At 36.1% G+C, this 25,052-nt stretch overlaps 3 protein-coding genes across 4 annotated transcripts in view; 1 reads left to right on the top strand and 2 right to left on the bottom strand.

Moving 5' to 3' along the window:
* dpp (decapentaplegic morphogen) overlaps nucleotides 1-25,052 on the top strand; it is a 490,893-nt gene that overhangs the window by 171,013 nt on the left and 294,828 nt on the right. The window contains exon 4 of one of the 2 annotated variants that reach the window (XM_073970965.1): nucleotides 15,517-15,571. The exons of the other annotated variant lie outside the window; for it this stretch is intronic. The gene's annotated coding sequence lies outside the window, so the exon portion shown is untranslated. The remainder of the gene's footprint in view (nucleotides 1-15,516; nucleotides 15,572-25,052) is intronic. 2 annotated transcript variants of the gene reach the window in all.
* Nucleotides 6,659-7,420, bottom strand: LOC141393345 (uncharacterized). The gene is made up of 3 exons (XM_073966341.1): nucleotides 7,292-7,420; nucleotides 7,112-7,223; nucleotides 6,659-7,049 (listed from the first exon to the last, which is right to left on the bottom strand). Exons 2-3 carry the CDS (start codon nucleotides 7,179-7,181, stop codon nucleotides 6,727-6,729), a joined length of 393 nt encoding a protein of 130 aa, XP_073822442.1. The 5' UTR covers nucleotides 7,182-7,223; nucleotides 7,292-7,420; the 3' UTR covers nucleotides 6,659-6,726.
* On the bottom strand, nucleotides 10,652-11,445 carry LOC141395311 (lectin subunit alpha-like). The gene is made up of 3 exons (XM_073970970.1): nucleotides 11,299-11,445; nucleotides 11,126-11,237; nucleotides 10,652-11,053 (listed from the first exon to the last, which is right to left on the bottom strand). The coding sequence occupies exons 1-3, from the start codon at nucleotides 11,437-11,439 to the stop codon at nucleotides 10,731-10,733; spliced, it is 576 nt and encodes a 191-aa protein (XP_073827071.1). The 5' UTR covers nucleotides 11,440-11,445; the 3' UTR covers nucleotides 10,652-10,730.

Genomic DNA, 25,052 nt, shown 5'->3' with positions numbered 1-25,052 from the left:
GATTTTCGGGAATTTTCAGTGGTCACGAAATTTCTTCACTAAAATTCGTCAACATGGGTCCATTTTTGAGGGTCTACATTGTTTTGATGAAACTACCCTCAATTTGATGAAACTACCCTCTTGAAGTTCCCTGCAGCTATAAAACTTTTCCGCCAAAAAATTTAAAGATAGGTTGACTCTTTGATATTGATTGATGATATTGATAGCTCCGTAGGTGGTACCTTTCACCTAGCTGAACACATGTTTTTAGATTAGATCAGATAACACTGTGCAACAAAATGGAGGTGAAAGTCTGGGGCACGGAAAATTCCTCTTGGGGAAGAAAGGCCTTGGTGAGTATATTATGAACCCCGAAGGACAGATCCACCGTGAGTCGAACTTCCGCGTTATGGCGTGATGAAATTTTTGTTAGGGCCTTCAGGAATTAGCGTTATATCTTTGTTCACTGTTGCTTAAGTGCTCTACAAAAACAACAAACAAAGATATAATGCTAATTCATGATGGCTTACAGGGTCTCGTGCAAAAACTTCATCACGCCATAACGCGGAAGTTCGAACCACGGCGCATCTGTCCTTCGGTGTTTTTAATATACACACACCAAGGGCCACCTAAAATTGTAAAAGGACCCTAATTATTCCATTTTAATTAAGACTATTTTATGGTGGAGGGTATAAAAAGTTCGGCCCGGTCGAACTTAACGACTTTTTACTTGTTTATTACTGCGTTGGCAACTCTAATGACAAAAAACACCCTCTCTGGCTAATTCGCTGCGACGAATGGTCAGCCGACTGCTAAATATGTAGCGTGGTTGTCGATTATGCCTAACGAAAAAAAAGATTAGGCGTAAAAAACGAAATAAGCAAAAATGTACAAAAATAAATGCGTTCGGTTGCTTATTTAGCCGTGTGTGTGAATATTGTGTAGCAGTTGAAGTGTACAGCTAATGCTAATGTTTTTAGATGCTGGCTTTTAAACCCTGGTAAAAACCTTAACTTCACTACACATTTATGCAGCGGATGTGTGTAGAAATGGAAACAAGAACCATACGATTTGAGAAGTGACCTTATATCAGTGTCGTCCACTATATTTCCATCAATACTAAAGCATGTGGGTATGCATGAGTGAAAAAAACAACAACCACATAATGTTCATAGTTTGTTTATGTACACCCAGCAAAAAGTTTGCCTCCACAGAGACAGTTAAATGATATGTACAAGTGATCTGGAAGGGCATCAAATTATGCATTTTCACTCATGATTTTTACAAGAGCGTGACTACGGAAAGAGGCACACCATTGCACTGCATTTTAACTGACCCTTTGGCACTGCATTTTAACCGACCCTCTGGCACTGCATTTTAACTGAACTGTTTTTGCTTCGTTTGTTCGTTTGCTAAACGTACTCCAACAGCACTCCGTTCGGAAATTTTCTTCTCTTGAGTTACCGGAAAAATGTTCACAAATGAAATGTTATTTAGTTTGTATTAACAAATGTTTGAAAATGTTAACACGCTTATCTCTTATTGAAAAATGTATGCCGCTGCCTGTAGAGATGTACAAACTGATTTATGTACATGTAGGGATCTCTAACAACTGCTAATAATATGTAGCGAACGGAGTGCCTTTTTCACGACTCCGTTTGGACTGCATCCGGATGCTGTTAAATTGTGAGGAATTGGAGTGCCTATTTCACGACTCCGCTGAACTGCATCCGGATGTTGTTAAAATTTGACAGGTGGATGTGATTCTTTGGATTGCATCCAAATGCGGTTAAAATGTGAGGACTGGAGTGCCTTTTTCACGACTCCGGTTGAACTGCATCAAAACATGCCGTGACAGAACTAGTCCACATTGCACTACTTCCAATTTATTTTGCTGGGCACTTACACTATACGTGAGAGAGAGAGAGAAGCAAATGCAAAAACAACTCAGTGGGTGCCCTCACTATACTGTCTAGGCAAAGAAGCGCGTCCCTGCCTTTTATACAGGATTCAAATACAAATGTGTTGAATTTTTGTGGAAAAGGCATCTAAAGTATCATCTGAGAAATTGATCTAAGTTTAAGCGTCACTTCTTTCAAAAAAAATTCTGGTGCCCAACAGCCATTTTTAGAGTTTTCGGGATATTATGTCACCAAGCATGGACTTGCCCACAAAAAACATATCGATGAAAACAGCATCACAAAGACATCCTTCTGGAAAAAATCCAAGGCAACTCTCGGACAGAACAAAATTAAACATTTTATTGTGGGGGTTTGTGTGTAGCAGAGAGTGCGCGGTTATTGTCCATCTCTGAACTTGATCTACGGAAGAAATGGACCTGAGTACAAACTTTTTCACGTGTAAAATATAGACCCAAATCGGGTACTCAATTCAATTGGAAGCCCCAAAGGGGCTTTAAGTGTTTGTATGGATTTGCCCTCCAAAAAAATTTTTACATCATAATACGTAAATGTAAAAGTTTGAAAGCGAACAGACAGGTGGTCCTAAACTTCAAATTTTCCAAAAAAAATGAATTTTGTGAATTTTGAAGAAGCGGTCTGTCTGTATCTTTGAAACAAATATTGGGTTTCATAAAGTTTTGACCCAATCGATTAGGTTACGCTAGATTAAAGGACGCGTAGTTGTCGTAATAGAAAGCTACTTCACTCGGAGACCGTGTTGTCCTTCATCCATTCCCTTTTCATATTACCTATCTGTTCTCCGGCTTGTTTGATTGCAAAGATCTCGGCTTGCAATTTTCACCCAACCTTTATGAGAGCCGTAAGTTGAGGGTATCACTGTAGACAGACGTCTGTTCCTGTCCCCGTTTCCATCTTGGAGCCATCGGTGTATACCTCTATACTGAATAGAGGTAAGGAGATTTTGTGTATTTTGGGTCCTATATAGCTGATGCCCGGACATAACATCCAAAATGATTTTGGCCTTTATGTCCGCTTTGTTTTGCGGACATAACTTCCACAATTCGTCCTCAAAAACGCGGACATAACTCCCAACAGATCGAAGAAGTTTTATCAGACTATGGTACTCGACGAAGACTTTCCGTATACATATTAATTATTATTATTATTATTATTTTTTTTTTTTTTGATATAGACATGTAAATATAATTTTTTCTTTATTGTTTTTTGTATTCGTGCGATTTTTTGTTATGTCACGGCACCAATATACGTACTTATTTAGCTGGCCCATTACAGAATATTTGTTCCATAAGCCAAACTAAGAAAATATCTCCATTTTCTCTGTATGTTGCTTCGCTTTTTGGAATACCGCGTCTTTCCATCTCTTTTTCCACTTGTTGGGTCCATGGAAGATTTAGCCTTCCAGTCCTGCGAGTACCGCCAAGTGGCCCGCATTTATACGCTTTTTTAGTGGATTCATCATCGCTCATTCTTATGATATGGTGTAGCTAACACAGTCGTTGCATCTCGATACGTTTATCTATACTGATGTCTTTGTATAGCATATACAGCTCGTGGTTCATACGACATTGATATTCAACGTCAACGCAGATTGGCCCATAGATCTTTCGAAGAATTTTTCTCTCAAACACACCATGCACTGCCTTATCTGCTTGCGCAAGTACCCAGGCTTCGGAACCATACATTAGCACGGGTAGTATCAGTGTTTTGTAAAGCGTTGTTTGATGACATGTGGCTTTGTTTTAAAAATGTTTAAACTGTCAAAGTACTCGTAGCATCTGTTGGCCAAAACAATTCTTCTTTTTATTTCACAACTGATGTTGTTTGTTGTGTTTATGGCGGTGCCGAGGTAGACGAAGTCTTTTACTACATCAAAATTATAGGAACCAACTTCCACTGGTAGTCCGAGCTCTATGGACGCATTCGGCGTCGACACCATCAGCTTTGTCTTTTCGCCGTTTACCGCCAGACCCACTTTTGCCGATTCTCCTTTAACCTTCTTAAAAGTATTAGTTACTTCCATTACTGATCGTCCCATCAGTGTCATCAGCATAAGCAAGTAACATATGACTGTTGCTATAGGTTGTGCCATTTCTTTTGACATTTGCATCTCGTATAACCTTGAATAGGTCACACGAAAGGCTGTTTCCTTGTTTAAAGCCTCTTTTGGTACTGAACTGTTCGGAGAGGTTCTTTCCTATTTTATCTGAAGACCTAGTATCAGTTAAACTCATCTTACAAAGCCGAATGAGTTTTGCGGGGATATCAAATTCAGACATTGCTTGGAATACATTCGGGCGTAGGGAGCTGTCGAAGGCTGCCTGATAATCGACACAAATTTGATAGGTGTCGATCTGTATCTCATGGGTCTTCAACAGGATTTGCCGCAGTGTAGATTGTGAACTTGCCAGGTCTAAAGACGCATTGGTATGGTCCAATTGTTTCGTTGACCATAGGCTTTAGTCGTTCGCACAATATCCATGACACTATCTTGTAGGCAATAGGGAGACGACTTATGCCCCTATTGTTAAAGCATACAGCCTTATCTCCATTCTTGTGGACGGGACATATGATGCTCACGTTTCAATCGTCGAGTACGCGTTCTTCCTGCCACTTGGTGCTAACTAGCTGATGCATCCACCTGATTAGCGTGTCGCCTCTAATCTTGAACAGCTTGGCTGGTAAGCCATCGGCTTCTGCTGCCTTATTATTCTTCAGTCGGTTTGTTGCTGTCTTTACCTCATCTTGGCTGGGCGGTATACATTCTATACCATCTTCTGGGATTGGATCTATGGTAGCTTCGCCGTCCTCGCTACTATTGGATACCAACAGTTTGGAAAACATTTCCATGTTCAGTTACCAAATTACATTGCTGGTCTCTAAAGGAGGATGTGCCTATACCAAAGTCATTAGTTTGATGTTTCACTATTTGGTAGAACTTTCGGACTTCATTCTAGCTCCTGTACATCTCGATTTTTCACACTCATGCCTTTCCATTTCTCTCTTTTTCCTGCGAAAAAAACGTTTCTCTGCTCTCTTTTTCTCTCGATACCTCAATCGTGCGCTACGCGTTGGCCTATATGCCCCATTTTTCTTTTCGGTAGCAGCACGACACTCCTAGTCATATCCCATAATGGACTTTGCGGATGTTTGCGTGGAGTGGGCAATATTTTGCCATTGTGCTGATATGTTATCGGGACGAGCAGTGCTTTCATTAAGCAATTGGGAAAATTGAGTGGAACATTATCTGGCTATCTGTTGTGATTGCAGCTTATCGATGTCTTACTTTCGTGTTGTGTCTGTTCGTACTTTGTTTGCTACGTTTACGTACCTTTGCTGCAACAAGGTAGTGGTCCGAATCAATGTTTGCTCCTCGGAACGATTGTACAACGAACACGCTCGATGAATGTCTTCCATCTATCACAACATGATCAATTTGATTACTTGTTCTTTGATCTGAAGACATCCAGGTGCCCTTATGAATATCGAGATGATTAAATCTGGTACTGCTAACTACCATGTTTTTGCAGCTGCAAAGTCTATCAGCGTCATACCATTGTCAGATGTTTCACTGTGGAGACTGAATTTCCCGACTGTTGGGCCAAAGATATTCTCCTTTCCAATTTTGGCATTAAAATCGCCTAGAATGATTTTAATGTCATGGGCAGGGCAACGGTCGTATGTTTCTTCTAAGCGCTCGTAAAATATATCTTTGGTCTGTTCGTCCTTTTCTTCAGTGGGAGCATGAGCGCAAATAAAGCTGATGTTGAAGAATTTAGCTTTTATTCGAATTGCAGCAAGTCTTTCATTCACTGGGGTGAAGGTAGAGACCAGATGTTTTAACCTCTGACCAAGTACAAAACCGCAACTAAACTCATGCTTTGTGTCATTGCAGCTATAATACAGTGGGTCACCTTTAGGTACTGTTGTGACATCTTTCCCAGTCCATCGTATTTCCTGTATGGCATTAATGTCGGCCTTGTACTTTTCAAGTACATCTGCCAGCGCGTAAACTGCACCTTCTCTATAAAGAGTGCGAACATTCCAGGTGCAGATTAGCAGATCATGGTCCTTAAAACGTTTGCGGGGGTCGTCAACTTTAGAGGGGTTTGTTTTTCTTTTCTTTCGTTTTTTTCATAGTATCCTGCTTTTTCTAGGGGAGGGTTGCTAACCCGACGCCCAAACCCATGTTTTTAACGCCTTTATGGACGAACGAGCGGCACATGTTAGCTCAATACCTTTTACTGGTGTTAAAGGCTGCTCCCCAGGTGAAACCACGGGAGGTCTGTGTACACTTGAGATGAAAGAAATAAATCCTGGTCTTTGCCATGTTTAAGGCGGTCAGGGCCGTTTTGGTATCTTTCATCCCGTAGATTATAGCTCTGCCGTTTTAAATGTCAAATTATTTCCCTTCAATTAGCATTAAGTCATCCGGTGTCATAAGCCAGGTTGACAACGTCAACCCGTTGGTTGGTGTTATATTTTAATTCCTTAAATTATCCATACCACCGGAATATATTGCTTTAAGCTGTACAACATACCTTGTGTAGAATCCAAAACATGTTTTCAATATGATTCTTTTTTTGAAGGAATACAAGCAACTTTAATCAGTGAAAAGCTTATGCACAGGGATAGTCATGTTGTAGAGTATTATATAGTCGGTCCATCCTAACTATAGCCTTTCCTAACTTGTTTAACAAAATATTGTCCCATTGTAAATTTTTGAAAATCGAATTATATATTTTTCAATGCTCTTTATTAATATGTTTTTTTTTAGAACATAATGCTTACACAACACAATTTACATTTAATTAGGATGTCCCAAATGATTCCAAATATTAACATTGTATTTTTTTAATTCTTTCGGAACTCCTCCGTATTCAAAGTCTTCATTATTGCTTTCAGTGGTGGAGCATTGTAAATTTTCACATATGAAGTTATATCCGTTAGTACAAGGTGCATCGAACCATTGACCATCGGTATGGCTACCAATACAATGGTGGTTAGTTGAATATGTTGGTTGATTTTTAGCCCAATTGGTGAAATACATTGGTTTGCCAGTTGTTGCCCAGACGTGACGTTTAGCAACAGCATTATCGTGGGCAGCCATCCAGAATACAAATTTATTCGCTAAAACATGAAACAAAATGTAAACAGAACAAATTAAACGAATCGTTTACCGAAAAACTTACCATAAAACATATCAATAAAATTTTCGATATATTTCTGTTTGATGTACGAATCGATGGTAATTAAGGTCATATTTTTATTGAGACATTCCTCCCAGGCTTGATACCAGTTGACCTGTAAACAATTGCAAGAAAATAAAAATTATTTGCAAATCCTTTCATTTGATTATTATTACTGTGTACCGATGCCTGATTATCCACATAATAAAGACACCCATCAGTGGTGCGGTGCCACTACTGAATTGGTACAGCCCAAGTCAAACAAATCACGGTACACAAAATAATTAAAGTTTGCATTTTTTCTAAAACACTGACGAGAATTCATTACTGCTCGTAGTATTTATACCAAAAATGAAAAGGGTTTTCAAAGTTAGAAATAGGATTGCCAACAAAAGATCAGCGATTTTTACCAAAAACATTTTCATTGAAACTTTATCAACACAATCCGTACATCAAAAAATTTTGAAATAATATTTGTTTAAGGCTTCTTGGGGGTCATATAATATTATTCAAGCCTTCTTGGGGGTCATAAGCGTGGATTTTTAAATAATAATTTTTTCAAGGCTTCTTGGGGGTCAAAGGCGTGGATTTTTAAATAATAATTTTTTCAAGGCTTCTTGGGGGTCATAGGCGTAGTTTTTTAAATAATAATTTTTTCAAGGCTACTTGGGGGTCATAGGCGTGGATTTTTAAATAATAATTTTTCAAGGCTTCTTGGGGGTCATCGGCGTGGATTTTTAAATAATAATTTTTTCAAGGCTTCTTGGGGGTCATATGCGTGGATTTTTAAAAAATAATTTTTTTCAAGGCTTCTTGGAGGTCATAGGCGTGGATTTTTAAATAATAATTTTTTCAAGGTTTCTTGGGGGTAATAAGCGTGGATTTTTAAATAATAATTTTTCAAGGCTTCTTAGGGGTCATAGGCGTGGATTTTTAAATAATATTTTTTCAAGGTTTCTTGGGGGTCATAAGCGTGGATTTTTAAATAATATTTTTTCAAGGTTTCTTGGGGGTCATAAGCGTGGATTTTTAAATAATAATTTTTTCAAGGCTTCTTGGGGGTCATAGGCGTGGATTTTTAAATAATATTTTTTTCAAGACTTCTTGGGGGTCATAACCGTGGATTTTTAAATAATATATTTTTCAAGGCTTCTTGGGGTCATAAGCGTGGATTTTTAAATAATATTTTTTTCTAGGCTTCTTGGGTGTCATAAGCGTGGATTTTTAAATAATATTTTTTTCAAAGCTTCTTGGGGGTCATAAGCGTGGATTTTTAAATAATATTTTTTTCAAGGCTTCTTGGGGGTCATAAGCGTGGATTTTTAAATAATATTTTTTTCAAGGCTTCTTGGGGGTCATAAGCGTGGATTTTTAAATAATATTTTTTTCAAGCCTTCTTGGGGGTCATAAGCGTGGATTTTTAAATAATATTTTTCAAGGCTTCTTGGGGGTCATAAGCGTGGATTTTTAAATAATATTTTTTCAAGGTTTCTTGGGGGTCATAAGCGTGGATTTTTAAATAATATTTTTTCAAGGTTTCTTGGGGGTCATAAGCGTGGATTTTTAAATAATATTTTTTCAAGGTTTCTTGGGGGTCATAAGCGTGGATTTTTAAATAATATTTTTTCAAGGTTTCTTGGGGGTCATAAGCGTGGATTTTTAAATAATATTTTTTCAAGGTTTCTTGGGGGTCATAAGCGTGGATTTTTAAATAATATTTTTTCAAGGTTTCTTGGGGGTCATAAGCGTGGATTTTTAAATAATATTTTTTCAAGGTTTCTTGGGGGTCATAAGCGTGGATTTTTAAATAATATTTTTTCAAGGTTTCTTGGGGGTCATAAGCGTGGATTTTTAAATAATATTTTTTCAAGGTTTCTTGGGGGTCATAAGCGTGGATTTTTAAATAATATTTTTTCAAGGTTTCTTGGGGGTCATAAGCGTGGATTTTTAAATAATATTTTTTCAAGGTTTCTTGGGGGTCATTAGCGTGGATTTTTAAATAATATTTTTTCAAGGTTTCTTGGGGGTCATAAGCGTGGATTTTTAAATAATATTTTTTTCAAGCTTTCTTGGAGGTCATAGGCGTGGATTTTTTTCAAGGTTTCTTGGGGGTCATAAGCGTGGATTTTTAAATAATATTTTTTCAAGGTTTCTTGGGGGTCTTAAGCGTGGATTTTTAAATAATATTTTTTCAAGGTTTCTTGGGAGTCATAAACGTGGATTTTTAAATAATATTTTTTTCAAGCTTTCTTGGAGGTCATAGGCGTGGATTTTTAAATAATATTTTTTTCAAGGCTTCTTGGGGGTCATAAGCGTGGATTTTTAAATAATATTTTTTTCAAGGCTTCTTGGGGTCATAGGCGTGGATTTTTAAATAATATTTTTTTCAAGGCTTCTTGGGGGTCATAGGCGTGGGTTTTTAAATAATATTTTTTTCAAGGCTTCTTGGGGGTCATAGGCGTGGATTTTTAAATAATAATTTTTCAAGGCTTCTTAGGGGTCATAAGCGTGTATTTTTAAATAATATTTTTTTCAAGCTTTCTTGGAGGTCATAGGCGTGCAGTTTTAAATAATATTTTTTTTCAAGCTTTCTTGGGGGTCTTAAGCGTGAATTTTTAAATAATATTTTTTCAAGGTTTCTTGGGGGTCATAACTGTGTATTTTTAAATAATATTTTTTCAAGGTTTCTTGGGGGTCTTAAGCGTGGATTTTTCAATAATATTTTTTCAAGGTTTCTTGGGGGTCTTACGCGTGGATTTTTAAATAATATTTTTTCAAGGTTTCTTGGGGGTCTTAAGCGTGGATTTTAAATAATATTTTTTCAAGGTTTCTTGGGGGTCATAAGCTTGAATTTTTAATAATATTTTTTCAAGGTTTCTTGGGGGTCTTAAGCGTGGATTTTTAAATAATATTTTTTCAAGGTTTCTTGGGGGTCATAAGCGTGGATTTTTAATTAATATTTTTTCAAGGTTTCTTGGGGGTCATAAGCGTGGATTTTTAAATAATATTTTTCAAGGTTTCTTGGGGGTCATAAGCGTGGATTTTTAAATAATATTTTTTCAAGGTTTCTTGGGAGTCATAAACGTGGATTTTTAAATAATATTTCTTCAAAGTTTCTTGGGAGTCATAAACGTGGATTTTTAAATAATATTTTTTCAAGGTTTCTTGGGAGTCATAAACGTGGATTTTTAAATAATATTTTTTCAAGGTTTCTTGGGAGTCATAAACGTGGATGTTTAAATAATATTTTTTCAAGGTTTTGGACTTCTTGGGGGTTGGTTGGTGTTATATTTAAATTCCCTCAATTATCCATACTACCGGAATATATTGCTTTAAGCTTTAGAACATACCTTGTGTGGAATCCAAAACATGTTTTCAATATTACTCTTCTTCTGAAAGAATACAAGCAACTTTAATCGGAGAAAAGCTTATGCACAGGGATAGTGATGTTGTAGAGTATTACATAGTCGGCCCATCCTAACTATAGCCTTTCGTAATTGGTTTAACAAAATATTGTCCCATTTAAAATTTTTGAAAATCAAATTATATATATTTTTCAATGCTCTTTATTAATATCTTGTTCTTTTAGAACATAATGCTTACACAACACAAATCACATTTATTAAGGATGTCCCAAATGATTCCAAATATTAACATTGTATTTTTTTAATTCTTTCGGAACTCCTCCGTATTCAAAGTCATCATCATTGCTTTCAGTGGTGGTACATTGTAAATTTTCACATATGAAGTACTGTGTGTTAGTACAAATAGTATCATACCATTGACCATCGTTGGAGCTACTATAAATACAGTGGTAGTTGGTTGAATATGTTGGTTGACCTTTAGCCCAATTAGTGAAATACATTGGTTTGCCAGTTGTTGCCCAGACGTGGCGTTTGGCAACAGCATTATCGTGGGCAGCCAGCCAGTATGAAAATTTACTTGCTGAAACATGAAACAAAAATATGTATAATATAAAAGACAAACAATATTGATTCCAGAAAAAAAGAAACTTACCATAAAACATATCAATTAAATTGTCGACATATTTCTGTTTATTATACGAATCGATGGTAATTAAGGTCATATTTTTATTGAGACATTCCTCCCAGGCTTGATACCAGTTGACCTGTTAAAAATTTGAATTAAATCAAGAAATTTCCACAAGTCCTTTTGTTCGTATATTTTACCGATATTTGTTTCTCCACATAATAAAGACAGCCATCGGTGGTGCGGTGCCACTTCTGAATTGGTACAGCCCAAGTCAAACAAATTACGGTACACAAAATAATTAATGTTCGCATTTTTCTAAAACACTGAAGAGAATTCATTACTGCTCGTAGTATTTATACCAAAATTAAAAAGGGGTTTCCTAGTTAGAAATAGGGTTGCCAATAAAATAACATCGATTTTTACGAAAAACATTTACATTGAAACTTTATCAACATAATCCGTACATCAAAAAATTATAATCACCCTACAGGCCGTCAGGGAATTGGGATGGAGATCCCAGAGAGAAAGAAGCTTATTAATTTGGTGATGGTCGGATTGGGCAAAAAACGTATGTGGAGAAAAAGGGCCTTCTATAAGGGGTGTTCCAAAAGCAAAGCCTGAACACCCCTAAGCTTGGATTTTTAAATAATATTTTTTTAAGCCTTCTTGGGGTCATAAGCGTGGATTTTTAAATAATATTTTTCAAGGCTTCTTGGGGGTCATAGGCGTGGATTTTTAAATAATAATTTTTTCAAGGCTTCTTGGGGGTCATAGGAGTGGATTTTTAAATAATAATTTTTTCAAGGCTTCTTGGGGGTCATAGGCGTGGATTTTTAAATAATAATTTTTCAAGGCTTCTTGGGGGTCATAGGCGTGGATTTTTAAATAATAATTTTTTCAAGGCTTCTTGGGGGTCATAGGCGTGGATTTTTAAATAATAATTTTTTCAAGGCTTCTTGGGGGTCATAGGCGTGGATTTTTAAATAATAATTTTTTCAAGGCTTCTTGGGGGTCATGGGCGTGGATTTTTAAATAATAATTTTTTCAAGGCTTCTTGGGGGTCATAGGCGTGGATTTTTAAATAATAATTTTTTCAAGGCTTCTTGGGGGTCATAGGAGTGGATTTTTAAATAATAATTTTTTCAAGGCTTCTTGGGGGTCATAGGCGTGGATTTTTAAATAATAATTTTTTCAAGGCTTCTTGGGGGTCATAGGAGTGGATTTTTAAATAATAATTTTTTCAAGGCTTCTTGGGGGTCATAGGCGTGGATTTTTAAATAATAATTTTTCAAGGCTTCTTGGGGGTCATAGGCGTGGATTTTTAAATAATAATTTTTTCAAGGCTTCTTGGGGGTCATAGGCGTGGATTTTTAAATAATAATTTTTTCAAGGCTTCTTGGGGGTCATAGGAGTGGATTTTTAAATAATAATTTTTTCAAGGCTTCTTGGGGGTCATAGGCGTGGATTTTTAAATAATAATTTTTTCAAGGCTTCTTGGGGGTCATAGGCGTGGATTTTTAAATAATAATTTTTTCAAGGCTTCTTGGGGGTCATAGGAGTGGATTTTTAAATAATAATTTTTTCAAGGCTTCTTGGGGGTCATAGGAGTGGATTTTTAAATAATAATTTTTTCAAGGCTTCTTGGGGGTCATAGGCGTGGATTTTTAAATAATAATTTGTTCAAGGCTTCTTGGGGGTCATAGGCGTGGATTTTTAAATAATAATTTTTTCAAGGCTTCTTGGGGGTCATAGGCGTGGATTTTTAAATAATAATTTTTTCAAGGCTTCTTGGGGGTCATAGGCGTGGATTTTTAAATAATAATTTTTCAAGGCTTCTTGGGGGTCATAGGCGTGGATTTTTAAATAATAATTTTTTCAAGGCTTCTTGGGGGTCATAGGAGTGGATTTTTAAATAATATTTTTTTCAAGGCTTCTTGGGGGTCATAGGCGTGGATTTTTAAATAATAATGTTTTCAAGGCTTCTTGGGGGTCATAGGCGTGGATTTTTAAATAATAATTTTTTCAAGGCTTCTTGGGGGTCATAGGAGTGGATTTTTAAATAATATTTTTTTCAAGGCTTCTTGGGGGTCATAGGCGTGGATTTTTAAATAATATTTTTTTCAAGGCTTCTTGGGGGTCATAGGCGTGGATTTTTAAATAATAATTTTTTCAAGGCTTCTTGGGGGTCATAGGCGTGGATTTTTAAATAATAATTTGTTCAAGGCTTCTTGGGGGTCATAGGCGTGGATTTTTAAATAATAATTTGTTCAAGGCTTCTTGGGGGTCATAGGCGTGGATTTTTAAATAATAATTTTTTCAAGGCTTCTTGGGGGTCATAGGCGTGGATTTTTAAATAATAATTTTTTCAAGGCTTCTTGGGGGTCATAGGCGTGGATTTTTAAATAATAATTTTTTCAAGGCTTCTTGGGGGTCATAGGCGTGGATTTTTAAATAATATTTTTTTCAAGGCTTCTTGGGGGTCATAGGCGTGGATTTTTAAATAATAATTTTTTCAAGGCTTCTTGGGGGTCATAGGCGTGGATTTTTAAATAATAATTTTTTCAAGGCTTCTTGGGGGTCATAGGCGTGGATTTTTAAATAATAATTTTTTCAAGGCTTCTTGGGGGTCATAGGCGTGGATTTTTAAATAATAATTTTTTCAAGGCTTCTTGGGGGTCATAGGCGTGGATTTTTAAATAATAATTTTTTCAAGGCTTCTTGGGGGTCATAGGCGTGGATTTTTAAATAATAATTTTTTCAAGGCTTCTTGGGGGTCATAGGCGTGGATTTTTAAATAATAATTTTTTCAAGGCTTCTTGGGGGTCATAGGCGTGGATTTTTAAATAATAATTTTTTCAAGGCTTCTTGGGGGTCATAGGCGTGGATTTTTAAATAATAATTTTTTCAAGGTTCCTTGGGGGTCATAAGCGTGGATTTTTAAATAATATTTTTTCAAGGTTTCTTGGGGATCATAAGCGTGGATTTTTAAATAATATTTTTTCAAGGTTTCTTGGGGGTCATAAGCGTGGATTTTTAAATAATATTTTTTCAAGGCTTCTTGGGGGTCATAAGCGTGGATTTTAAAATAATAGTTTTTCAAGGCTTCTTGGGGTCATAAGCGTGGATTTTAAAATAATAGTTTTTCAAGACTTCTTGGGGGTCATAAGCGTGGATTTTTAAATAATATTTTTTTCAAGCCTTCCTGGGGCTCATAGGCGTGGATTTTTAAATAATATTTTTTTCAAGGCTTCTTGGGGGTCATAGGCGGGGATTTTTAAATAATATTTTTTCAAGGTTTCTTGGGGGTCATAAGCGTGGATTTTTAAATAATATTTTTTCAAGGTTTCTTGGGGGTCATAAGCGTGGATTTTTAAATAATATTTTTTCAAGGTTTCTTGGGGGTCATAAGCGTGGTCACAAAATGTTTCCACCTACAATTGTGAAAGGGAACTAACAATTTTATTTTAGTGAATACTATTTTATGGTGAATGGTATAAAAATTTCTGCCCACCCGAACTTAACGAATTTTTACTCGTTCCATTTGTATACCATCCACCATAATATGATCAACATAAAGTTCTAATTCGATATAACCATGTCCATCCATCTGTTGAAATCAGGATACACCTCGAAATATTTACGATAGAGCTCTATAATTTGGTACAGATATTTCTATTAATCCTAAAATTTTTAGTATTGAAAATGGGCTATATCGGTAAACGTTTTGATATAGCCCCCATAGAATGGTACCTCCCGATTTTCGGTATTTTGAAGGCTTTCGCCGCATTATATACAGCCATATGTCTAGAGGAAAGCTTCGTAGCCTCAAAGAAGACGAACTACAAAATTTCAGGCATTTCGGTCAGGACTGACATTTGGCATTGCGTCTTCTTTGGGCAATGAAATTTTGGCTGTACAGGTCCACGTTTTGATATAGCCCCAATTGAATGCTTCCTCCAGATTTTCGCTATTTTGCAGGTTGTGGCCTTAATGTCGCACAGAAACGGCTGAGATTTGCTATTTAGTATTTTTCTTTGGGGGTATAAACCTTTCCACAAGAAATTTGTTTGTATCGTTTGTAAATTCAAAAGAAAATTATCATTATATGATAGCCCCCATAGAAGGGTACCTCCCGATTTTCGGTGCTTTGAAGGTGTCATTTCTCCTAGGAATAAGCCTTGACATGGGGTAAAGTTTTGTACTTTCATAATCCATAGGAAACTAATTTTCCATTTTACTTCAATATAACTCGTGGTGAAGGGCCAAAAAAGTTCGGTTCGGCCGAGTTTAAGGTGTTTGTTGCTGAGTCGTTCAAACAATTGATGCCATGCATTACTCTATCCATGTAGTACTAATTGACATATGACGTTAAAATGCAAATAAATAAATTAAATGCTTTTTTTTTTTGATTGCAGGTAAATTGAGTTGGAAGATGTGTCATATTCTGGTATAGTCCCCACATGTATAACGGTATGTATTTTTAGGGGTTTAGTCACATTTCCAAAAAAAAAAAAACAGCTTTAATTTCAAGTTTTTAGCACATAGCAATCATCTATAAACCATTGAAGACATGGGTCCACAATTTAATATAGCATTCCGATATATTAATGCACCCGATTTTAGCTTAGTTAAGGGTCTTAGATACATTTTGAAACTAATACAACTGTAATATTGCATTATTTAGTCGACAGATGCTCCAATAAAAAAACAAAGACATGGGTCCAAATTTTGGGGATAGCCCCGATAATTACTGTATCTTAAACCACAAGCAAAACGATGATATCTCCTTGGTTGGATGGATTCCAGGTGTCATTTTTCTTTACAGTCCTTAAAAAAATAACTCCTATTTAAAAATAAAAACGGACCAGTTGCAGATTCTCAACAAAAAAATCCAAGCCCTAATACACGACCAATATTTTTAATACAAACATTTTTTCCGACCAAATTTGTTTTGGAAACGTACATTTGGCAATGTATTGAAGTGAACTTACAACATTTTCAGATAAATTACTCTGAGAGAAATGCTGCGCCATTTGCTCGCTGCATGCATTTGCCATGAAAGGGCCCTTAAATCGAAAGTAACAAAATTGGAAATCAAAACACATGCCGGTTGATTGTGCCCAGCAATTTGATAAACTAATACCACCGAATGCATTAGAAGTGAGTTGAAATAACGTCGCCAAGAATCGTAACTGTCACCGAGTTTGCTATTTTCCGAACGGGCATCCGTTTGCAGAGATTTTGATTAGGCGCTATGGAAAAATAAATGCCGGAAAAAACAACAAAGAAACAAAAAAAAAATAGTAAAACTTGCATTTCCTGTATTTTAATAATTTTGATAGAAGAAAGAGTAGCAGCGGTGCATACAATGTATGTAAAATACATTTAGAATAACCGGACAATAAAAAAACACGCAATTTATTTTATATTATTGTGACACATTATGTTATTGATATAATAATTTGATATTTTTGCATAATTTATTATTGTTATAATTAACATCAAAGTAGAGGTAAAGAGTTAGTTTTCAAGTTTTGTGTTCGTATTTTTCGGAATAAATAAAAATCTAAAATTTGAGCCAAAAATTAAATTTGGATATTTTTTCAATAACACAGTAAAACAAAGTTAAACTTTTTTATAATTATAAGAAACCCCGCACAGATTATGAAAAAGGACTGAAAAAAGAAGAAACGTGTATCGGCGTTTTCAAAGTTTACGTCGGGAAGTAACCTAAGTAGGCGTGGCAAGTTCCGTCCATTTCTACAGGTTGTGAAATATTCGACATAAGATTCTTTGGACTCCTCGCATTTTAGGTATAAAGTGTCTTTGACAATAGTATTGACAACAATGCGGGGTATCTTTTTATGAAAAAAAAAAATAACCCTCATGCGAGTCACTAAAGGGATCTTTTTGGTCCCTTTTTCAAAACCGTTTAAAAAAATCTTTTAAAATGTGATCGTATCGGATCAAAATATTCTACAAAATTATTTGTCATAAAATTTTACTATAGGTCCCCGAATACACCAAAACTCGCAATCACACCTAAACGCCAGGAATCTGCCAAAAGTAAAATCATGTTTTAGGGTTAATGTTGTTTTGTCCCACAAAACTTGATTCTAGATAGAAGACGCCAAAGACAAAAATATTCTCCATCAAATTTCAATATAAGTCGCCGAACAAATGAAATATGTACTCGTATTTACAATATATATCACGAAAATATATACATAAAATTTGCCAACAAAATACCCAAATATTTTTTTTTTTTTTTTTTTGAATAAATCTGTGTTGTTCTTTTTTCGAGTTGATGTATGAAAGTAACATGAAATTTTGTTTAAGACGAAAGGTGTTAAAAGAAAAAATATTCTACACAAAATGTCACTGTAAGTTCCAGAACAAACTAGATATCTAAGTTAAATACTTTGTTAAGAAAATAACGTTACACAATTAGATATTATAGGTAGAAATGATTTGTTCAACTTTTAGACTCTTAATTAAAATTTACTCCATACTCAAAATCTCCTAAATACTTCACTTTTGGAAATTGTGCCAAAAAACGGAAGATTCCAAATCAAATTTCATTATGAGTCTCTGAACAAAATAAATTTGTGGATGTTAGGATTCATATGTCAGATGTATATTCACTGAACAATAGCCGTAGACTATCCCCACATTTTCACATGTCGGTTCAATCAAATAAGCGTTTTAATAAAATAGCGCAGCGTTTACACCAAGTGAACGATTTTGTTTTTCCTCAATGGTGAAATTCCAAATTTAGTGGACTAGAACATTCGTTCGTTCTCTCAGAAAGATTCCTGAAATTGTCCTCTTTCAGTCCATATACACAGAAAAAAATTTAAGCCATTTGATATTAAAATTCAAAGATTCAATCAAAAATTTATCGATTTTCCTGCGATAAAGAAATTGTCATATTGACAAAATTCAATAAAATTATTTTATCACAGAGTAAAAATACAAATGATAAAATATTTCACATATTGACAAAAATATTTATCAAATATTCAACATTTTGCTTCATATGTCAATATGTGAAATATTTTATCAGTTCAATATAAAAAAATCGATAAATATTTTAGTCAATATTAAAATTATTTTGTATCCAATAATTTGATCGAATTTCGTCAATATGATAATTATTTTTTATCGCCATTTTTTTTTTCTGTGTATACTTTGGTACCCGTCCCGTTCCGTCCCTTTAACATTTTTTATACCCTCCACCATAAGATAGTGGATTTTGAATGTATTAGTCCCATTTGACCACCGAATCGGCTATAACTTTGTATTTTGTGATTGCAGAGGCTAAGAAACATTTCTACCATAAAATGTTTATTTATGTCCACGTTTTGATATAACCCCCATAGGACGATATCCCCCGATTTTCGGTATTTTAAAGGTTTTAGCCTCATTATCGCAGCGAAATCGCTAAAATTTGGTATTTAGTCTTCGTTGGGTGTATAAAACTTTCCCCCGGAAATTTGTAGGTATAGGTCCACGCCTTCATATAGCCCCCATAGGACGGTACATCCCGATTTTCGGTATTTTGAAGGTTTAAGATATAGTATCCAACAAAAATGCCTGAAATTTGGTATTTTATTCTCCTTTGGGGTACAAAACTCTTTCATGTGAAATTGTCGGTTTCGGTCTACATTTTGATATACCCCCCATAGAACGGCACATCCTGATTTTCGGTATTTTGAAGGTTTTAGCCTCATTATCGCATCGAAGTTGCTGAAATTTAGTATTCAGTCCTCCTTTGGGCTACAAAACTTTCCCACGGAAATCTGCCGGTATCGGTCTACATTTTGATGTACCTTCCATAGAATGTTGCCCCACAATTTTCAGTGTTTTGATGGTTTTGGCCTCATTATCACACCCAAATGGCTGAAATTTGGTATTTAGACTTTTTCGTGGCACCAAAACTTTCCACCTGAAATTTTGGTCGGTATCAGTGTACGTTTTGATGTACCACCTATAGAACGTTGCCCCCCGATTTTCGGTATTTTGATGGTTTTAGCCTCATTATCCCACCGAAATGGCTGAAATTTGGTATTTAGTCTGGTGTGGGACCACAAAACTTTCTCCCAGAAATTTGTCGGAATCGGTCCTCGGTTTAATATACCCCTCATAGAAAGGTACATCCCGATTTTCTGTACTTTTAAAGCTTTAGCTTCATTATCACACCGAAGTGGCTGAATTTTGGTATTAAGTCCTCCTTTGGGCTACAAAACTTTCCCACGTAAATCTGTCGGTATCGGTCCACTTTTTGATATACCTCCCACAGAAGCTATTTCCCGATTTTCGATATTTTCAAAATTTTAGCTTCAATATACCACTAAAATGGCTGGAATTTGGTATTTAGTCTTCGTTTATGGTATAAAATTGTCTACCTTAAATTTTTCGGTAGAGGTTAACGTCTTCATATAGACTCCATAGGTACCTCCCAATTTTCGGTATTTTAAAGGTTTTAGCCTTAATATTCCACCAAAATGGCTTAAATTTGGTATTTGGTCTTCGTTAGGGATTTAAAACTTTCCACCATATAGCCCCCATTGAACGGTACTTCCCGATTTTCGGTATTTTGAAGGTTGTTGCCTCAATAAGCAAAACTTTCCGCCAGATGTTTAACATAGCTGGAATTTGGTAATTTGTCTTTGTTGGTGACATAAAATTTGCCAACTTTAATTTGTTGGTATAGGTCCACGTCTTCATATAGCCCCCATAGAGCAGTACTTCCCGATTTTCGGTATTTTTAAGGTTGTTGCCTCAATAGACCACTGGAATAAACTTTCCGCCAGAAATTTGTCCGTATAGGTCTTTATATAGTCCCCTAGAACGGAACTCACAAATATTCGACATTTTGAAAGTTTGAAAAACATTATAACAGTTGCAAAACATTTCTTGCACAAATATTGAAGTAAAATTGTCAATCTAAAGCTATTCTTATCATAATCTTCTATATATATAAAAGAGTAGTGAGGTGAGTGACTGACTGACTGACTGATTGACTGACTGATTCATCAGCGCCCAGACCAAACCGCTGAAGCTAGAAAGTTGAAATTTTGGGTGTAGGTTGCTGTTGGTGTGCAGGGGTGAGATAAGGCTGGGTTTTTGGAAATTCGACCTAGAAGTGTACGAAAAGTACTAAAAGGTACTAAATATGGTACCCTTTGTATTAGGCAAACGGTAAGAGCTAGAATTCTGAAATTTGGAATGAGGGTAAGTGATGGAGAGCTAGAAAGATGTACCAACGGGTTTTTGGAAATTCGAACTACAAGGGTACGAAAAGTACTAAATGGTACTAAATTTAGTACAATTTGGATTTGTGTGAACGGATAGAGCTGGAATACAGGCATTTGGAATGAGGGTCACTGATGAAGAGTAATAATGAAAGGTTTTTGGAAATTCGAACTGTAAGGGTACAAAAAGTACTAAATGGTACTAAATTTAGTACAATTTTGATTTGGGTGAACGGATTGAGCTGGAATACAGACATTTGGAATGAGGATCACTGATGAAGAGTAACAATGACAGGTTTTTGTAAATTCAAACTATAAAGGTACGAAAAGTACTAAATGGTACTAAATTTAGTACAATTTTGATTTGGGTGAACGGATTGAGCTGGAATACAGACATTTGGAATGAGGATCACTGATGAAGAGTAACAATGACAGGTTTTTGTAAATTCGAACTATAAAGGTACGAAAAGTACTAAATGGTACTAAATTTAGTACAATTTGTGTTTGGGTGAACGGATAGAGCTGGAATCCAGAAATTTGGAATGAAGGTCACTGATGAAGAGTAAAAAGATGAAGAAAGTAAAAAGTACTAAATGGTACTAAATTTAGTACAATTTTGATTTGGGTGAACGGATTGAGCTGGAATACAGACATTTGGAATGAGGGTCACTGATGAAGAGTAACAATGAAATGTTTTTGGAAATCTAAACTATAAGGGTACGAAAAGTACTAAATTTAGTACAATTTGGGTTTGGGTGAACTGATAGAGCTGGAATCTTGAAATTTGGAATAATGGAGAATAAAAAAGAAAGGTTTGTGGAAATTCGAATTAAAATTATACGAAAAATACTAATTGGTACTAAATATAGTACAATTTGGGTATGGGTTGACGAATAGGGCCGGAATCCTGAAATTTGGAATGGGGGTCACTGATGAAGAGTAAGACAGATGTACCAAAGGTCGAAAAGTCCTAAATGGTAGAGAGTTTAGTATGATTTGGATTTGAAGAGCTGGAATCCTGAAATTTGGAATTAAGATTACTGTTGGAATAAAGAATTGAGATATGGAGGTAGCTTTGGAAAATCGTACTAATGTGCACGAAGTAGTACTAAATGGTACGAAATTCGCTATAATTTGTATTTGCGTGAACAGATTATTGTTGGAGTGTAGGATTGAGGTAGTTTTGGAAATTCGTACTTATGGAAAAGTGCTAAATGGAACTACATTGGCTATAATTTGGGTTGAGGTGAACGGATAGAGCTGATATATGAAAGTACATTTTGGAAAATCGTGTACGAAAAGTGCTAAATGGTACAAAATTTGGTACCTTTTGGTATTTGCTATATGGTATAGAATTTTGTACAATTTGTGATTTTGTAAAGGGTAGAACTGGAATTTTGAAATTCGGTATTAGATTAGCAGTTGGTGTTTAGAGTAGAGGTAGAGAGGAGGTTTTGAAAATTCGTACTTATTTATACAAAAACTACTAAATAGTCCTCAAATGGGTTTCAGGGGAACTGGTAAAACTGGAAAACTGAATTGGGGTTAGGATATATGTTGAATATAAGGAAGTAATTTTTAAACGTTTACCTATGTGTAGGAAAAGTTGGGTAACATGTTGATACAAAACCATTTTAAATAGCTAAGGTACTAAATTTGGTGTTGGGTGTAGGAACAAAGCTGGGATTATATAATTTAAAAATGCGCTATTTGTACAAAAAATACGAAATGGAAAACATTTGTTATGAAAATCGCTCTAAAGTTTGAGACAAAGTTCTGAGTTTGAAAAATTGTACTGAATATTGCCCCATTGATTTGATGTTAACGCCAAGGAGTTTCTAAATAATGTACTGAAATTAAGTAGTCAAACGTGAAGTATCTTTTCAAAAAAGGATTTTTGTTCTGACCGCTTTGGTATGTAAATTTGAAAACGTGGTCCAATGCTACAATTTGTTAACTAGAAGGTATTTTCCCCTGATATTAAAAAAATCCTAAAAAAAATCCTAAATCTTCAAAATATCTCTTCTAATAAACGTGGATTGAAGTGGAGATTTTTAAATTAAACATCTATATCCTCTGAGTATTCAAGGTCCAAATTTAATGAAAATTGGACAATATACATTTGTTCTTCTTTAAAAATACACTAATTCGAGAGGTACCGTTATATGGGGATATACGAAAACGTGGCCGAAAATTTAACAGACCTATTCGGGTTCTGGGCGAAACCGCTAAAGCTAGAAGGTTGAATTGTGAATGTGCGTGATTGTTGTTGTGAAGGGGTGAGATAAAGTTTAGTGTTTGGAAATTCGTACTGGAAGAGAACGCTGTGTTAGTGAAGGGGTAAAACCAGGAGTCAAATCTGAAATTTGCAATATGATGCGTAGTTTTGGAAATTCGAAATAAAAAATATGGTAGCTGTGTAGGGATGCGATACGGCAATTTTTTTTTTTAATTCTGACTACAATCGAAAAAATATTGGTAATAAAAATAGAATCTCCAGAATCTCCAGTATTCACCATTCCCGTATTAAATATTGTTTATATATATTTCGTTTCCTTTCCGCATACGAAGTAGCGGGCATTTGCTAGTTAAGTATAATCTTACAATAAAACATCGACTTTTATTTTCTGCATGCTAACTTACTTACTTAGCTGGCTTTTTACAGAACATTTGTTCCATAAGCCGAACTAAGAAAAAATCTCCAATCCTCTCTGTTTGCTGCTGTATTTTCCCAATCTGGGATATGTAGCTTTCTGATATCTCGTTTCACTTGTTCGCTCCAACGAAGCTTTGGCCTTCCAGATCTGCGAGAACCTCAAAGCGGCCCGTATTTATACGCCTTTTTATCGGGTTCATCATAACTCATTCCTATAACATGGCCTAGCCATCGCAATCGTTGTATCTCGATTCGTTCAACTACATTGATGTCATTGTATAGTTGATACAGCTCGTTGTTCATACGACGCCGATATTCGCCGTCAACACAGATTGGCCCGTAGATCTTTCAAAGAATTTTTCTCTCGAACACACCAAGCACTGCCTTATCTGCTTGAGCAAGTACCCATGCTCCGGAACCATATATTAGAACGGATAGTATCAGTGTTTTGTAAGGTGTTATTTTTGTTTGATGAGACGTGGCTTTATTCCTAAACTGCTTACTCAGCCCAAAGTAGCATCTGTTAGCCAACACTATTCTTCTTCGTATTTCACAACTGATGTTATTTGTTGTGTTTATGGCGGTGCCGAGGTAGACGAAGTCCTTTACTACCTCAAAATTGTAGGTACCAACATTCACAGATGGTGCGGTGTTTGGGGACATATTAGGTGTCGATACCATCAACTTGGTTTTTACGCCGTTTACTGCCAGAATAACTTAAGCAGATTCTCGTTCGACTTTTGCAAAGGTGTCAGTTACTTCCTTTACCGATCGACCCATGATGTCAATGTCGTCGGCATAAGCCAGTAAAATGTGGCTGTTCGTGTATATCGTTCCATTTCTTTTGACCTTCGCGTCTCGTATGACCTTTTCCAGCAGGATGTTGAATAGATCACACGACAGGCCGTCTCCTTATCTGAAACCTCTTTTGGTAATAAACTCTTCGGAGAGGTTCTTTCCTATTTTAACTGAGGATCTCGTCGCAGTTAATGTCATTCTACAAAGCCGAATGAGCTTTGTAGGAATACCAAAATCAGACATGGCTTGGAACACCTTTGAACGTATAGGGCTGTCGAATGCTGCTTTGTAATGGACGAAAAGATGGAAGGTGTCGATCTACATTTCTTGGGTCTTTTCCAGGATTTGTCTCAAGGTAAATATCTGGTAAATGGTGGAATTGCCAGGTCTAAAGCCGCACTGAGAGGGTCCAATAATTTCATTGACCATAGGCTTTAGTCTCGCACACAATATGCCAGATACTATATTAAATGCAATAGGGAGCAGACTTATGCCCCTGTAATTGGAGCACACAGTCTTATCACCCTTCTTGTGGACTGGACATAGGATGCTCACATTCCAATCGTCGGGTACGCGTTCTTCCTGCCAGATGGTGCTAACTAGCTGATGCATACACCTTATCAGCGTGTCGCCTCCGGTTTTGAACAGCTCGGCTGGTAGCCATCTGCTCCTGCCGCCTTATTATTCTTCAGCCGGTTTATTGCTGTCCTTACCTCATCTTGGCTGGGCGGTATACATTCAATACCATCTTCTGGGATTGGATCTGTGGTATCTTCGCCATCTTCACTGCTATCGGATACCAACAGTTTGGAAAAATGTTCTTTCCATATCCTGAGTACACTATCTGTATCAGTTACCAAATTACCTTGTTGGTCTCTACAGGAAGATATGCCTGTACCAAAGCCATCAGTTTGATGCTTCACTCTTTGGTAGAATTTTCGGACTTCGTTCTGTCTCCTGTACATCTCTATTTGTTCACACTCCCTCTCTTTTTCCTGCGGAAAAGATGTTTCTCCTCTCTCCTTTTCTCCCTGTATCTCTCTCGTGCGCTACGCGTTGCTACTGATTGTAAAGTAGTCCTATATACCGCATTTTTTTCTTCGGTAGGAGCACGGCACTCCTGGTCATACCATGGATTCTTCGGTGGAGGTCTCTGGTAACCAAGTACTGAATTTTCGGCTGTTTGCATGGAGTGGGCAATATTTTGCCATTGCACTGATATGTTATCGGGACAAGAAGC

This window comes from Musca autumnalis, unplaced genomic scaffold (genome assembly GCF_047663935.1).
Source record: "Musca autumnalis isolate F117 unplaced genomic scaffold, ASM4766393v1 scaffold_2, whole genome shotgun sequence".
In the NCBI taxonomy this organism is placed as follows: domain Eukaryota; kingdom Metazoa; phylum Arthropoda; class Insecta; order Diptera; family Muscidae; genus Musca; species Musca autumnalis.
The sequence above is the reverse complement of the archived record's forward strand: the minus strand, read 5'-3'. Positions and strand labels throughout refer to the sequence as shown.

What these genes read in the sequence shown, in the direction of transcription:
- LOC141395311 (XM_073970970.1), bottom strand. Translation starts at nt 11,439, where the DNA reads ATGAATTCTCTTCAGTGTTTTAGAAAAATGCGAACATTAATTATTTTG. An exon ending in ATGTGGAGAAACAAATATCG is followed by an intron (nt 11,238 to 11,298) that starts GTAAAATATACG and finishes AATTTTTAACAG; the next exon opens with GTCAACTGGTATCAAGCCTG. An exon ending in TTTAATTGATATGTTTTATG is followed by an intron (nt 11,054 to 11,125) that starts GTAAGTTTCTTT and finishes TTCATGTTTCAG; the next exon opens with CAAGTAAATTTTCATACTGG.
- LOC141393345 (XM_073966341.1), bottom strand. Translation starts at nt 7,181, where the DNA reads ATGACCTTAATTACCATCGATTCGTACATCAAACAGAAATATATCGAA. An exon ending in TTTTATTGATATGTTTTATG is followed by an intron (nt 7,050 to 7,111) that starts GTAAGTTTTTCG and finishes TTCATGTTTTAG; the next exon opens with CGAATAAATTTGTATTCTGG.